The sequence below is a fragment of the Varanus komodoensis genome, unplaced genomic scaffold (assembly GCF_004798865.1).
Source record: "Varanus komodoensis strain SLA01 unplaced genomic scaffold, ASM479886v1 scaffold28, whole genome shotgun sequence".
Taxonomy (NCBI): domain Eukaryota; kingdom Metazoa; phylum Chordata; class Lepidosauria; order Squamata; family Varanidae; genus Varanus; species Varanus komodoensis.
The window spans coordinates 7,178,634-7,196,082 of NW_025335727.1; the positions used below are offsets into that span (position 1 = coordinate 7,178,634).

The following is a 17,449-nucleotide window of genomic DNA, read 5'->3' on the forward strand; positions in this document are numbered from 1 at the left end:
TTTTCAGAGAACGACCTGTTTGTCTTACAACATGTATTTCCACCCTGGATGCTTAGGAGTGGGCTAACCCTTTTTGCAAGAATACAGAGAGAAAAATGCTACATTTGCAGATCAGTCAAATGGATGAGAAGATTCACCCTATGCTGTCAACAGCAAAGATGAGGAAACAAATCCCTAGCTCATGCCATTCTGAGTAGTTTCACTTGGCCAGCAAAGAGCTTCTTGGCAAAGCTAGCACAGCATAATGTTCATTCCACAGCAAACAGAGATATGGCATTTGAGAGTGCAGATCTGCAGAATGTAATCTCTTAAAACTACACTTGCGTTGGAAGTGACAGATACTGTGTAATGAATACACAGTGATTTATCTAACTAATGTTCTTCTCCAATAAAACCAAGTGAAAGGGTTTACATGGTTCAAACTTCATCCAGCAAGATTCCTTCATCCTCACACTCTCTAATTTGGGAGCCTCCATGTTGCACAGACAAGGTTAACCTGAGTAGCACGATCAGCATTTCTGGACAATGGAAAGAAACATCTGTCACTGGAGCCCAAAGGCCTTAATTCAGATTGCATCTCTAACAAAGTCCCTGCCCCTCTGTAGGCAAACCACTGTTCCTTCAGCCTTGTACAAAGTTCCACGAAGTCATACCTAGTGCAAGCAGAACATTTTTTTAAGGCAAAAAGGGCCTATAGCAGGGAGTTACCATCAGGGCCTCCTCAAGTGGCTTGGGATTAGATATACCTGGAACCTGATCTATACATGCAGTTGAGAACATCAGAGGTTGTCTTATACTGAGGGAAATCACTGGAACACGTAGCTTAGAACTGTCCACACTGACTGTCCACAGTGGCTCTCCAGAGTTTCAGGCAGGATTTTTTCCCAGCTTTACTTGAGATGCCAGGGATTGAACCTGGAACCTTTCAACTAAGACTGTCCTGCTTAGAAAAAAAAGGTGAATGAGGGAAGACATGATAAGGTTTTTAAAATAATGCATAGTGTAGAAAAGGTGGAGGGGGAGACTTTTTCTTCTTTCTTCCATATCACTAGAATGCAGTGTCAACCCATGAACTGATCCGTGGGAGGTTTAAGTCAGATAAAAGGACTTTTTCACACAACATATAGTTAAACTATGGAATTTGCTGTTACAGGGCCACCAATAGATGATGATGATGATGATGATGATGATGATGATGATGATGATGATAATCTGCATGGCTTTAACAGGCAATTGGATGAATTCATGAGGAGGAGACTATCAGTAGCTACCGGCCTAGGAAGGATTAAATCATAAATTACCTTGTTGAGTTCTTCTGGGTCCAGGAAGGGTTTCTTCAGGACAGGTATCACCACCACTTGTTTCAGATGACCAGGGACCATCCCTTCTCGTAAAGAAGCATTAATCCCCTCCGTGATCCAGCTGGCACGTCCCTCCCCACTGGCTTTTACTAACCAAGAGGAGCAAGGATCCAGTACAAATGTAGCCACACAGTCCTGGCCAAGCAACTTGTCACCATCCTCAAGCTGTACTAACTGTAACTCATCCAATGCAACTGGACCTGCTCTGGATAAGAGTTGAGCAGGGCTGTCAAGGAAGCGACACTTTGAAGGGCTTTCATTGATGGAGCTGCATAAGTCAAAAGTGACTTGATGGCGTGTAATGCCAACAAGCAGGACTCCCACCAAAGCATTCAAGAGGAGCAAACATCTGTATAAAGACAGGTTTGTCTTTTGCTAGAGCTTACTAGGGTATTTTCCCCCAATACATCCAGATGAGGCTGAACCATTTGTGATTTAAACCCCTCCGTTTCCTTTACTTCCATTTGGCCGTATCTCATTAAGAAAATAATGCAGCTTGTGAAAACATGTTCTAAAATGGTATTACTACTGGCCTGGGATTAGGGTTTTTATAACACATGTAACTGGGGAGAGAATACCAAATTCAATTTACAGTAATGTCAAGGCACAATAAATATATCGGTGGTGATGAGGGGGAGATGGGCAACTAACCTGCTGATAGGAAAGCATCAACAAATAAACTTTTTGTGCTAGTAATTAGGCGCACAAGATTATTATATGTTTAATTGACTAAAGTGACAATTTGGAATTACATCTAGTTGCATTTAATTGGATTTGGAGCCTCCAGAGGGAAGGAAACCGAGAGGGATATTGGAAGAGCAGCCATAAAAAGCAAAGTGGTTTTTTGAAGTCTGTTAAAGCCGGCATTAATAACCATTGCACAATAGTTCTTAATGCCCTAATAAGAGAAATGTGGCTTTTGCTATAAACATTCAGGCCACTAAAGAATTTGTACCTCCCCCACCCCACCCTCCATACACACATCCTACATGCCACAATGACAAGCATAGCTTAATCAAAGGTGAGGTGTGTTCGACTGCCGCAGACCGAGCTCTCCGACTGCAGCGTTGTACCGTAGCAAGTCTTCCACCGCTGTTCCACAAGAAAGCTTGACTGTATGGAACAACTGCATTATAGTGCATACAATAAACGATTCGATACTTGAAGGCAAGCCAGAACAAAACACTTCTGAATGGCCACTGAATATTTCTTCCCAATTACAAATAGGAAAATAAAACCATCAGAGTAGGAGGGTTTTCTCACACTTCTATTACCTAATAAAACAGTTCTCTGATATCTCCCACTGAATGTTAATTCTTCTGCCAATGGCTGCTCATTATGAGGATACACCCATGTAAGTAGTCCGTGGTCAGCAACTACATTTGGCCTTACGGTCCCTTGGCAAGGATGGAATGGAGATGCCATGACCTTCTGTTAAGCAGCAACCAGAGGGGTGACTGCTGGAGAAGGAGGGGCAGTCAGAAAGCCCTGAAGACATGGCAGTATCATCATCCCAAAGGGTCAACCCCCTTTACCACACGGGTCTCATGCTACCCAGGGATTGGCCAAAGCAGGAAAAGAAGAAGGGCAAAGGTATCTGAGGTGCAACTGAATACTAGGACCACTGGATTATTCTTTAGTATTCTGGACCACTAGATGATTCTTTGCAAGCTCTCCTCTCTCCAGGAAATGAAGGGTGATAAAAATAGTCTAATATAAGAGCAATAAAACTGAGCTCCGGGTCACATTAGAACAAGTGTGTGGAGTACCTGAGGCCCCACAACCACAGAGCTACTGCACCTGCCGGACAGCTATTCCTAAACTCCATCCCACCTCGTAGGCCTCTGCTTCTGAGGAGGAAAGGGTCAATGTGGGAAGATACCCATCCAACAAGGTCCCATTAATGCAGATTCTCCCTCCGGGCTCCGTATATGCCTCTGGATTGGTCGTGGGGACAATTCAAGAGCAGCATTGCAGTGGGCCAGATTTTTCATGGGAGCAGCCACTTCCCAGCTGGGGTCACATCCCTGTCGTGTGATCCATTGGTCTTCATGACCCAAGCTTCACCTCCAAGAATTCTCATCAGCCTCCTTCTCTCCTTCCGTGTTTTCAATTCCCTATTCTGTTTCCTTTGTTAGGAGCACCATGGTCGCAGACTACATGTACTGGCTGTCTGGAGGAAGAGAGACACAGACCAGCAAGCTCATCAAACTGTATTGGCAGGTAAAAATGGATGGCCCAGCTAGGAGGGAGGGGCCACTGTAAGAACCCCGATGAAGGATTAGTGCTTGAAAGACTGCTGCTTCAGGTAGCTCTGGGGCTTATCAATCAGGAGACCATTCTACGGCAGTAACATATTTCTAATGAAGTAGATTTTTTCCAAGTCTAATTTTAAGGGTAAAATTCAAAGTGGTTAACCCTTGGCTCATACCTCAATTTTACAGAAAGCCATAAAATGTCATCTTTGATACTGTATCACCCCAAGTTCTATAGAATATATATGATATACAGACCTCCCTAAACAAAACTCAGTGCAATCCTTTCAGATTCTTTCCTGCCCTTTGCATACCAGTGAGAGTTGATTGTTAAAAAAAATGTAATGTAACTGACCTTATAGCACCAGAATCATTGTGTTTCCCCAAGAAAATGTTTTCTGCAGAGTAAGGATAATAAGCAAGATCAATACATTTCCCTTCATAATTTTAGTAGAAATAAATCTTTTGACATTGCTGAGATCAAACTGCTTGCAGGGTTTGCGAACATGATTATCAGTACTGAAATATTATTTGCTCTCCTTGCTAAAAGTGTCCACATGCACTGCTGCAGTCCTTTGCATGTTTACGTGATCTACCTTCTTCAGTGGGACCTTTGAAATGTAGGAAATCAGGACATCTTTGCCATAACTGGAGTAACTCTGATTTCCCAGTTCAAGGAGACCTTCTTTTTCCCTTCTTGCCTACCTGCTAGAGGTGGAGTAGTCCAAATTTGGCCTTGCAGGATCTACTCTGTGTTTGATTAGAACACCATAATCCACCAGCTGGAACCAGGTGAACAAGACATATACTTAGTATGAAACAATTCTGAACCTAGGAATTTCGTTCATGTACCATAAGAGAATAGAGCTCATTGTCTTTCTACACAAAAATCCACTCTTAGATACCCATTTCCCTTCATTTCAGCAAAGGGAAAGGGGGGAAGTTGCTAACCTAGTTCGCAAACACTGTTAACCAGTGCTTTCTTTAATCCATGTTTAACCCACAGACTGGGTTCACATGTCACAACAAGCTACCCTGTATGCTTACCACAGTTCATCGTTTTTTACCTCAATGTGCCTGACAGACAATCAAGCTCATGGTGGGAACTTTCCTCCCTCTCAACAATTCCTTCCCATTCAGTCCTCCAGATGGTATTCCAGGAGGCACTGAGGACTCCTCCACTTAACACCATTTAGCCATGGTGATGAGCCAAGTTTGGCTTGTCACAGTCTTTGAGCAATCTCTATTGCACGATGGAGTGAGACCACTGGAGCAGAAGGGAGTTTGCCTGACCCACGCTCAGGCAAAAGGGGAAGGGGAATCAGCCAGGTGATGCTGCAGAAAGGAGCAATGCTCCTCAGCTGATTCCCTCTTTGCCCCTTGTCTACCTAAAGGACACCTCATCTCCCATGAACATGAACAGGGGAGAAGAATCAGCTGCATGACCATGCCCACTACGGAAAGCACCACTCAACTCATGCCACCCTCGCCCCCCTTTTTTGCTCCTGCTTGCAAGAAAGGTGCCCTGGCCTTAGCACCCACCCAAGCACCTTTCTTGCAAATGGCAGCAAGGGGGCAGGGGAAGCACTTAGTCCCCCTTCTCATTGCCAACTGTGCCTGTGCAGTGAGGGTGGGTTCGGGATTTCTTTATGAAAGCAGAAGTGAGAATGGTGGGCAGGGGGGGAATCGGCAGAGCTGCACAGCCCCCAGCTGTGCAGCACCACCCAGCTCATTGCCCACTCCTGCCCCAAAGAATATGGAAACTACTGGAGGTAGGCAGACCATGCAAAATGGCAGCTGTCACTGGTGCTCTTGCCAAGCAGCTCTCTTGTTCTGGCCAAATTGTTTCTATTTGGTTCTAAAGGCCAAATAGGCAATGCTGAAATACCACAGGGAGGTTAAGATGACATGGCCAACCAGAAGTGCTAAAGGGCTATGATGGCTTGTCCTGTCCCGTGAGCCTGCCCATGATCCTTACCAGAATCCTTTCTAGGGTTTCTCCAACTTTCTCACTTCCTGGGTCAGTTCTTTTCACCTTCCTCACCTGCTCTCCCCTTGTATCCCAGGTGCCTTGGCAGTGCTGTGGTACTGGCATACATAGCAGAGAGAGTGTTGCTAATCTTATCCCCCACCTCTGAAGCTGATAAAACAACCCATGAACTCAGTCATGCTTCTTGGTTCACATGTAACAACAACTCCTGGTTTAAACACTCTACAGATCTAAACCTATTGGTTCTCTTTCTTGGTTCATTAGGGCTAACAAGCCATGGTTTGTCTGCATGGTTGGGCCTACACATAACAAGAACCCAGAAGTGAACTAACCATGTCTTAAATTAAACATGGGTTAGCATTATATTCAAACCAAGATGTTCTTTCTGTTGTTCAACAACTGGGAGTCAGAAACCCTTTCTGATCTAATGTAAATCACCCAGAGATCTACTAATAAATCCTGACCTCTCTATTATTTATTTGCTATGTTTATAGCATGCTTTTCTACCAAAGTCAGTGAACAATAATAAAGCTGAGAGTAAAGCAAAATCCAAAGAAAATTTTAACATACAAACAATTAATTAAAAACACAATTAAATGTAACAATAAAAGAAATGGGCAACCCCTAGAACAATCAGAACAAAACAACAAAAAGCTGTCCCTCTTTCCCTTTGCACTAAAAGGGACTGTTGGGCATCCAGAACCTCTCATGGGCAGAAAGGGTTCCTAGGATGAAATACCACCACCACTCTCCTGAGATGTGCTTCTTCTTGCTGTGTGGTTTACTCTCAGGAATGGCCAAATTAAGAACCCAGCACATGGTATGCTATTTCCACCAGGTCTTGGGAGTTCCCATAGAGTTGACTGCCTCTGTAAGCACTGGCAGGCCCCTGGTCCTGTGACTCACATACAAAAGCAGCCCTGGAGGCGTGCCCAGAGCCCAGGTTGACAAGCAGTGGCAAATTCAGCAATGTAGGAACTCATCATAACATTCCCCATATCCCCACCCTCAAAGAGAGTTCAGACATCTGAACTCTTTATCACTTTGTTTAACTGGTCTCTGACTTGGATGCTCATAGCACTCCTTGGATCAGCACCTTTTCCAGGTTTTTGGCTTTTGTTTTGCTTTGCTTCCTTTTACACTTGGCAACCTACCTGGTTGTGACCCTTTCAAATGAACTTTCAGTAACAAAACTGGTTAATGGGATGGGAACCTAGCCACATCCAGGGTCCCAGCTGATCACTACAGAAAGGGGTCGAGTTCCCTGCCACTTAGCTGTGCTACTTTTTAAATAGAAAAAAGGTGATGTCTTCCTGAAAAGTCTCATGCAAACCTTCAAGCCATCCTCATTTCTCACTCTCCTCTTTTGAGCTGCTGTTCTGGGTTCAGGGCCGTCCTTTATGCCTTGAGAAAATAATAAATGATCACGGATTGCCATGCTTTACAGCCATGGGGGATTATTATCTCCATTGACCTCCTACATAATGTGCAGGGCATAGCATTTCACTGGCAATTCCCTCTCAGACCTAGCACCTTCCATCCGTATCTCTCCCACCCTCCCTTACCAACTGCCCGGCAGATACGGCCTCTCTTCTAAAGATTTCTCTGATAGGAAATCCATCATGCTCCCCCGTAAGCTGTCTGACTGATTAATTACGGGTTTGTTTGTTTTTCTAACTGTGCTTTGTTTTCTTGTCAAATTTGTCTCGATTCTGCTTGTGCCAAGCAAATCTTATTACAACATATTTTGTAAGATAAAAAGATCTGTCTGCTGACAGGTATCTTTTCCCATATAAATAAGTGCAGACCAGCTCATCTCACGCATGCTGCGTGGCCACACCTGGCCTGCTGTGGTTCTTGCCACCTCGTTTTGACCACCCCCCACCTTGTTCCTCTTGGTCATGCCTCTGCCACCCATCAGGTGGGGGGTGGTATAGAGTTTTTGCATGGGTTCCTACCCTCATCCATTCTAGAAAGTTGAAAGTCTCCCCTAAGACTTAGTTACAGGAAATAAGAGATTTAAGCTAAAATAGAGTGATGTTCGGGCCCTGCTCCTTTGGCTTTCAGACCCATTCCTGTTGGGAATTGGCTCCCAAGAACTTCTCCAGAATTAATTTTGGCTCTCAGGCTAAAGGAGATTCCCTACCCTTGACTGGCTTATTCTCCACTGTCCCATATTAATTTGGGGTCCGCTGGTGCAGGAATGCTGATGGCTACCTTTGAACTTCAGCCTATTTGGACTGAATGAACTGGGACTCACACGCCCCCTTCCATCAAGCTCTCTGCTGCCTGTTGCCCCCTGCCCATTCCCCACCTTGATCTGTTCTCAGAGAGACCATCCCAAGACAGTTTTCTGTCTGAGCCAATGGAGAAGATGGTGCCCTCAGCCCACGCCATTCTGAATATAGAAGCGGACTGGACTAACAGGTGGATTAGAATTCAATGCTGGTGAGGGGGCAGCATTCTTGGCTGCCAAGCGATGGCGGCTGGCTAGATTAAGGAGTGTGTGTGGCACACCCAGCTGTGTTCTTCCACACTTCACCTCTGCCCTGCATCACCCACCGCTGCTGCCTGGAGTGCCCTCCATGGGAATTAAAACCAGTCAGAAAATGGCTGCGTTACATGTCTGTTCACAAAATGGCTTCCATGGGGACATAGCTAGTCAATCAAAAATGCTTGATCACAAATTTGCATGGATTGTACGAATTCTGACCTTCCCCCCACCCCCACCATCACATTAAAACTGACAACAGTGTCTGCAGACTACTCGATAAAAGTCACAGATCCAATACACGGTAACTTTCCAGGAGCTCTCCATGGTGCTGTACCTAGCCAACGTACATGGAGAGTTACTACCAAGCTGTAATTCAACCTGCAACTGGTGAGAAGCCCCACTAACGCAGGCATCACCAGCCTCCCCAGGTGGTAGACTGTGCCTTAAGCTATGGAAACGGAAAGGTATCTGTTGCCAATGCCATTCCAAAGCCCTCTTTTCATGGGGCCCACACTGTCCAAACTAACCCTTCAGTCTTGGTTCATCTGTTTTTAAGCATCCCTTTCCAAGTCCAGGTTATTTGAAAGTCTCTGTAGGAGAAGAGCTTCTAATCCTTTTGTCCTTGGGGAGAGAAGAGGCAGAGTATTTAAGTAGCAGCTTGTTTTGCGTGGCACTGGCAGCAGTGTGAAATTGATGAGGATCATGACTGTAGACCTGCTTGGCATCATGTTCTGTTCAGTACCGGAAGAAGAGCTGTCCAGCTGCACACGCCTGGCCAATTCTGTTCCCAGCATACTGAAATTAGACCACTGTTTTCTTCTGGATCATTTACAAATAAATATATAAGTAAATAAAAGTAGGGGACACAAGATGTACAATGGTCAGAGGCCAGCTACATCCAGTCTGAAAGATCTTGCATACCCTGGCTCAATCATCCATTCAAAGGGAGACTGCAACCAAGAATTAGAAGAGCAGCAAATGGAGGAAGTAGAAAAGACAATTGAGTACAAGGCCATTTTGCTGGAGACCAAGAGCAAGATCATCCTCATGCATGTATTCCCCATCACTATCTATGGGTGTCAAAGTGAGACAGTGAAAAAAGCTGCCAGGATGAAAACTGATGTATTTGAAACATGGCACTGGAAGGAGAGCTTTGTGAATACCCTGGTCTGATGGAAAAGCAAATGAGTGTGTCCTAGATTAAATCAAGGCAGAACTTTTCCTGAGAGTAAAGACTGATGAAACTGAGGCTGTTGTGCTTTGCGCCTATCATAAGAAGACCAGACTCAATGGATAAGACAAGAATGCTAAGGAAAGTTAAAGGCAGAAGAAAAGGGAGACCAAATATGAGGTGGATCAATTCCATAAAGAAAGCCACAGCCTTGAGTTTACAACAGCTGAGCAGGGCCATGAAGAACAGGGCATTTTCGAGGCCATTCATACATAAGGGTCACCATAAGTCAGACATGCCCTGATGGCATGTAACAGTGATAACAACATGCAATGCATCAGGCTAAAATGAGAAGAATGAATCCCCATTGAATAGCAGCTGGGACTTTATAACATCTCAGTTTTATGCATTTATTTAAAGCATTGTTATCCTATTTTGTTTTTAGCCAAAAAGTCTCCCAGATACCTTCAGTAAAACAAGACAGCCACTGCCTCCAGACTTAAATTTTTAAAAAGGTCACAAGGAAAAGGACCATGAGGGAGGAGTTTGGACACTAAGGATTTCCCAAGCTCATCTCCTTCTTCCATCTCACAGAGGTGCTGGGGCCAGCCCATGCCGTGCATTGTCCCATTAGACAATTGGATGTTAGACAATGTCATGTTAGAAATTGGGCTTCCTAGAGAGGTACAAAGGTGCCACTTATTGAGTTAAACCTTTGATTCATCTCATTCTTAGGCAGCTGAGTATGTCCCATGCCCCCACTGGATTTATCCAGCATATAAATTATCTGTTCTCCCACCAAGCTACAGTCCCAGTGTAGACATGCCTTGTTTCAGGGACACTGGTGATCCATATGTCAGTAGGGCTCCTTACCCATTGCAGCAACTGTATCCTGCCCTTTATAAGACCTATTCTTGGAGCTCCATGGTGGTCGACCTGTGCTGGGGATTGAGTTCTGCACCACGGATAGCTCCTATGAAGCTCCGAGTCGAAGCTGAGCAATGGATAAGGAGGACTAGTGTGATGTACAGGTTAGGATTGTTGGACTGGCATTCAGGTGATGGGTTCTAGTCTCCACTCATCCATGAAGCCCACTGGGTGACCTGGGGCCAGTCACTGACCCTCAGCCTAACCTACCTCACAGGGGTGCTGCTGTGAGGATAACATGGAGAAAAGATTCTTCTGAGCAGGCTTGTGTTCCTTTCAAGAGGAAGAAAGCTGTGCTATAAATGCAATGACTGAGGATGACGATGAGGATCATGATGATCCCCATGGACACTGGCGTCACCAGCCTAACTTGCCAGTTTTGTGTACAAATATACTGGCAGACCAGAGAGGAAGCATGCAATTACACAGGACCACAAAGTGTTGGCCCCCAACAGCAACAACATACCCTGGTAGCCTTCCAAGAGGCATCTTGCCAGCCAGCAGCAAAAATCCATTCCCATGCTCAGGATGAACTCAGTCAGTGCAAACTGTCCCTGTGAGTCTGCATTCTGAGGGTGAATGCGACTCCAAGCACCCTCCTTAGGTTTTCAGATCAGAATCTAGCCTGACTGGTCGTTCAGGACAAAGCTACACATGGTAAGAGCATAAGAAGAGCCCTGCTGGATCAGAGCACTGGGCCATCTAATCTAACATCCAGTTCACACAGCGGCAATCCAGATGCACACAGAATCCCACAAACAGGGCATGACTGCAACAGTCCCCTCCTGCTCAATCTCTCCAAAAACTGGTGTTCACGGGCACCCTGTCTACATACACCAGTTGATGGCAAACAAGTCACAGGGAAGCACAGCATGGGCTCTAGTTTTAAATAGAAGAAGGGCAACTTTAAAAAAAGGAAAGGAAATTTGCCCACCACCAAAAAAGAGGAAACCAAGGATTGTACTCAGTGTTAATCCTTCTTGAGTAGACCTACTAAAATTAATGGAATTTATGTCATGACTCATATAATCCCCATTCATCTCAATGGGTTTGCTCCAAGTAGATTAAATTGGCTGCAATATCAACTTGCACAAGAAAAAATGTACTGAAGGGTGAAAATCTAGAAATAATCATTATTATGAAACAGAAATGCAATGCATCTTGCTGCAACTGAGAAGACTTATCAGGTGATCTGCATGCCTGCTCCAGCTACTGTCCAGAGTATGGTCCAAAGGCACATAAGACATCCACCAGAATGAAGCTAAGCAGGCCTGGGGCTGGCCTGAGCTTGGAAGGGAGACCTCCTGGGAACAGCAAGTAGCCACCTTGAGTTCTGCAATCGGATAAAGGTGGGATATAAATAGAACAAAAAATACATGTGTAATGTGGATAACCAGCTATTAGGTTGCTTTTTCTGGCCTTTCTCGTGGTTCTTTGACATAACACCAGACTTGGACTGGATGGTCCATCAAATGGGGGACACCTTCAAGCAGAGGGTTCTATTCTCTGCCAGCTCTCCAAAACAGAGAACTGTCCTCTGTAATGGAGGGCAACTGCCCACGCTAGGGACAATTCCTTCTATTTCCAGTGCTCAGGCTGTGGGTGCTGTTGCTTACACAGAAAAAAAGGTTTCAACAATTCAACAGAGGGAGACAGCAGCTTTGTGGAAGTATAAATAATATTTTTGGAAGGGAAGCCCTAAGGGAGGACACCAGAGCAGCCAAATGAGGACTGTGGGTCATGGAAAGGAGTCATGGAAAGCTGCCTGACACTTCAGAAGGGAGGTCTGAAATTCAAGAGGGAAGGGAAATAAGGTGGAATATCAGGAAGGAAGGCATGGCAAACGGACTGGAACAACTGAAAGTATTTTTGCACGCTCCTATGCCTTCTCTCCTGCACTCCTACACATTTTTCAAAGGATCACCAAAATGTAGCAAGATATATTAGCATCAGTCCATGTGCAGTTACGCATGCGCAACAATCCACATCTGGATGTGTGTCACAATGCAGACAGATGCCCATTTGGATGGAAGACTGCACAAAACCAACACAGATAAATCCTGATGCAAGCAAGGAATCCCACACCAGAAAGCTGCAGCCATGTGCATATCTCCCTTGCTGGATCAAAGTGACATGGTCTGGATCCACTTTTCTGCAAAATAATACACTTGCGGTTTGCTGTATCATCTAATGCTTCCTGAACTTTAAAATAAATCTCTTAAGCCTTTGTGCTTTTGCCTTTAAGAGCTCAGCAGAACACAGAGATGTATTTTTGGTTGTTCTGCGAGGCCAGTTTTAAAATAACTACACTGTGTACAAAAATACAGTCCTCATCTTAAGTTATTAAACACATTTAAGAACCTAAATAATAAGCTGATATGTAATGCGACCTACATTGGTGAAAGCAGAAAATGTTAGATAAGCTAGATGTTCTCAGCTGTTGTGCAATGTATGTTTTATTCATTGAATAACCACTACGGAATGAAAAAGGGTGAAAAAATATGCTGTACTATTGTACATTTTTCCACCCCTAGGAAATAATAAAAACCTTAGGAGATCATCATAATAACAGCCTATTCCTCATATATATGCCTTAAGAATATAAGAATATTAGAATAGCCATGCTGAATCAGACCAAGGTCTAAGCTACTCCAGCATTTGGTTCCCACTGTAGCGGCCAGATGTCCATGGAAAGTTCAGAAGCAGGGCAGCACAACAGCACCCCCTGTTCTTGTTCCTCAGAAACTGGCATTCTTCCACCTCTTATACTGGGGGTAATATATAGCCATCACCTTGATCAGTAGCCAGCAATAGCCTTATCCTTCATGAATTTGTCTGATAGCCTTTTAAAGTTCCCAAGTTAGTGGTCATCATGAAAACAACCGTCATTTTTATGGCTTCTATGCTTCACCTTGCTTTATCTGGTCAACAAAACATGGTGTCATGGTTTCCATGGTCCTGGTATGCAGTTATCATAGAGTCCCCTGGAAAGACTGGCCCCTTCAGGGGCTGCTCTAGCCACCTAGTGCGAGCACATCCCCCAAGCACATCCAGGCAAAATATGTACACTAAGCCAACAATGCAGGGTTGCTTTTTGTGATGTGTCAACCCAACCACAGTGTAAACCTGAGGAAAACCTTGATTAGAACCATCCCAGATTCTACTATGCAAGACATAGGCCTTAGGAGATACAGATAATAAAATTTCCAAGGCAAAAAATATCCTGTAATGGACTGCCAGACCTTCCCAAACTCTTCTCTGTCCCTCTTTTCTTTTCTCACATTCCCTCCATCCTTCCCTTTTTTTCTCCCTCCTCTCTTTCTTCCCCACAAACTACATAACCCACTGACCCCCAAACACTTTCTGTCTCCCTCCCTGTCATACTCATATACATGCTATGCCATGCTATGCTTGTCCTAAAGTCGCGTCCGACCCATCGTGACCCCATGGACAACATTCCTCCAGGCCTTCCTGTCCTCCACAATCCCCCGGAGTCCACCCAAGCCCACACTGACTGCTTCAGTGACTCCATCCAGCCACCTCATCCTCTGCCGTCCCCTTCTTCTTTCGCCATCTGTTGTTCCCAGCATTAGGCTCTTCTCCAGGGAGTCCTTCCTTCTCATTAGGTGGCCAAAGTATTTGAGTTTCATCTCCAGTATCTGGCCTTCTAAAGAGCAGTCAGGGTTGATCTCCTCTAGTTGGATCGCCTTGCAGTCCAAGGACTCGCAGGAGTCTCCTCCAGCACCACAATTCAAAGGCCTCAATTCTTCGGCATTCAGCCTTCCTTATGGTCCAGCTTTCACAGCCATACATTGCAACTGGGAAAACCATAGCCTTGACTATATGCACTTTTGTCAGCAGGGTGATGTCTGTGCTTTTTAATATTCTGGCTCATATACATACATGAGTCTTTACAGGGACACAGTTTTTCTGAATATTTATATTTTGTTTCTATTGTTTTCTGCTATTCTAATGCAAGTATAAGGTGAAATACTGAGAACCCAAGAATATAACTAGTAGTTTGGGCCTACTCTTTTAAATAACTAGGTCAACTGGGCACCTCCCCACCTCCACCCCAAATTCCACCCTTTCAGCTTGCCAAGGAGCAACCAATATCTTACAGGTCCAACCAAGAAAATCATGTTCCCTCAAGTAACTAGTGAAGCCAGTGAATTATCAGATCCACTTGGCTCTGACAAATCTGCCAAGCTCCATGTCTGGTCCATCAGTTTACCTGGTTTCTAGGTCTTCCTCAGACCCAGCAGGTTTTGCTATATCTCTCTTACTACCATGCCTTTACCCTCCTGACCCATTTTGTTGCAGATCCTACATGTTATGTAAAAAAAAACCAAGAAGCCCCCTCAGAGACCTCACATTCTTGACAAGCCATTGGCTGAGATGACAAGCCCAGGAGCAACAGCCTTCCGTTCTTCCCTATCTCATGTGGCAACCTGAGTCACATTCCTCTTCTCCCTCGCTCTCTTTCCTTCATTTTTCATTCTGTTTCAAGCCTACCTATTCCTTTGAAAGAGACCTCTAACTTGTAGTTGAGCTTTGCCTTCCATGGAACCCAGTTTGCCTAAATGTCAGCTAATTGCCAGCACGTGCAAGTCCAACCTGGTGCCTCCAGCACTGTTGCTGTGCATGCTTGTAAGATGGAAATGTGTGCCTTGGGCCTGGGCAAAGGTCAGAAACTTGGAGCTCTCATTTCTGTGCTGAGTGCCTCCCAAAGATGCGAAGCTGAGAACACGGACAGACACAACACTTTTCAGAGAGTGATGGCCTAGTTTGGGAATACTGTTAACACATTCATGCAAAACACAACTTCTTCTCAGCCAGGCTGATCCTCGAAAAAATGACTCTGCAAGATTTCCAGCATCATCACTCAGAAACTGGGAAAATACAGTACCATATTCAGTGCCTTCCCAGTCAAAGAACACAGCTCCATCACCATCCTTTGGCCACCCGTTTTTCCATCCAAGGGGAGAACCTCCATCTCCCCAATTTCACATACGTTTTAAGCTATAAAATCAGATGAAGATCATTTAACAGTCCATTCAGGAAGGGTGGAGCTGACCACTCTACAGTTCTCATCCACCAACAGAAGGCCGAGACAAGATTGTTGTACAAGGAGCAAGTCCCAGCCAAAGAAACTACCTGAAGTTAACCAAGGTACTAGTTTCTTTTTTTCCTTGTTCTGACTGCCATCAAATACTACCAGTTTTTCTTCTGAGCTTCAAAGGACCACAGAATTGAGCACTGGCCCACCTGCTTGAGAAAGCCTCTCAGAATGCTTGTCTGATGTCCTTTCTCTTTCCTACTTCAGATTTCTCCTCCAATCCCACCTTTTTCAGGGGGCCTCTGACACAGTCTCTGAATTCCCATGTCCTACTACAACTTAGCTTGCCACTAAGCCTAAGTATATGCAGCTACAACAACCACATATTGTTTCACTGCTTACCCCTGCCTCCACATCTATAGTTCCCCATGTCAAATGTTAGATCGTAAATTCCTCAGGGAAGGAATCTTCATTCACTCATTCATTGCATTTCTGGAATGCCCAACAGCCGAAGTTCTCAGAGTGACCCACAACATGATAAACATAAAATTTTTAACATGCAAACACTTTTTAACATGCAAATATGTATCCATCATCAAGGGGCAGAATGTGCTTGAAAGCTCATGTGGTGCAGAGGTTGGAGTGTTGGAGTGGGACTTGGGAGGTGTGAATTCTAGCCATGGAGCCCCCTCAACCATGGACCTCACTAGGTGACTTTGGACCAGTCACGGACTCCCAGACTCACAGGTTTGTTGTGAGGTTAAATGGAGAGGAGAAAGAGGTCCATGTAACAGAGGTCTCTGAGTTCCTTGCAGGAGCAAAAAAAGGGGTATAAATGTAGTGTAACAACAGTAATAATAAGACACCTAAGAACTGCTTTGCAAAGATCATTTGAGGAAAACCATTGCCTGTTCTCTAGGCGCAAAGCCATCTTTCCTCATCTACTGCTTCTGCTGTGAAATGGTGAGAAAGGGAGGCTCCACCGCCTCCTGATGGCACCGGAGTGCATTTCCTTTCCAGGATGCTCTGTGCAAGGGCAAGCCGATCAGAGCACTGCTTTCATCAGAGGCAGCTTTCTACTCGAAGTGGAGTGGCATAATGCACACCCAAGTACCTGTTTATGTCCATTACAAACAAGAAGACAAATGCCGAATTACCTCAGCCTTGCCATGCCAGCAGAGCAGAGACAATTGTCTCTGCTCTTGGAAACATTACACAGATTTACACAATTTCTCCAGCAATTTTACATTCCCGAGGAGTGACCTTGAGTGCTGAAATGTCTGTTCTTTCAGTCTGTCAGCGGAACTGCAATCAGCCGTTTCTCAATTCCACACGGAGATGTTTCCCTTCATCATTCCGGGGTGGGGATTTTTGCCTGCCTCCTTTGCCTTTGTCAATTGGTTCTCACTACAGACACATCTGTGTTCAAAACTGTCCATCGGGGCTCAAGTATCTCCACTTATGGTGCAATCCTAGCCAGGTGCTGATAGAAACCTCCTACAATTCCCAGCGTTCCCCAGCCAACCCACCATGCATTAGACAGCCTATATATCCAAAGAAAAAGGCAAAGTTGCATATATTTTGAGTTTAGACACAACCAACATGTGGAAGGCATAATGGCATTAACCCAGTCTCTCCATATCAATCAAACTTGCTGTCCAAAGTCTTTACAAACACAAGCTGTAAGTACTTAGACTCTGCCTGTGCACAAATTGTGGTCATCCATCCTGCAAAAATTAAACACCGACCACACCTCCAGAGCCTACATGCAAACAGCTTGAATGAACCAAAGCCCTTTCCAGTTCTACAAGTTTGACCTGCACCTCCTGCCACAAAAAGTCTCAGTATGGAGTCCCGTTGTTCAAGATGCCAGGCACTCCAAGTCATTCCCACACCCAACCCCAGTTTTCCATCTTTCCCCATATACACCACTTCACAACGGTCAGTCAGCATTTCATGTTAGGTAAACTCAGCTCTCCTTTGTCTGTTTCTTGGTCTGACCTATTAAAGTTTTCCCCCCTCTCTGCAACTATTACAGAAGTATGCTCCCTCTCCCCATCCCCCTCCCTCTCCCTCTCCCTCCCTCGCCCTCTCTCCCTCCCTCGCCCTCTCTCCCTCCCTCGCCCTTGCCCTCGCCCTCTCTCCCTCTCCCTCTCTCTCCCTCTCCCCCTCCCCTCCCCCTCCCCCTCCCC

The 17,449-nt window shown here is 45.1% G+C and overlaps 1 protein-coding gene across 1 annotated transcript in view; it reads left to right on the forward strand.

Moving 5' to 3' along the window:
• SPATA16 (spermatogenesis associated 16) overlaps positions 1-17,449 on the forward strand; it is a 155,626-nt gene that overhangs the window by 88,866 nt on the left and 49,311 nt on the right. Inside the window, exon 4 of the mRNA XM_044434583.1 lies at positions 3,500-3,584. Coding sequence (XP_044290518.1) covers positions 3,500-3,584 — 85 coding nt within the window. The remainder of the gene's footprint in view (positions 1-3,499; positions 3,585-17,449) is intronic.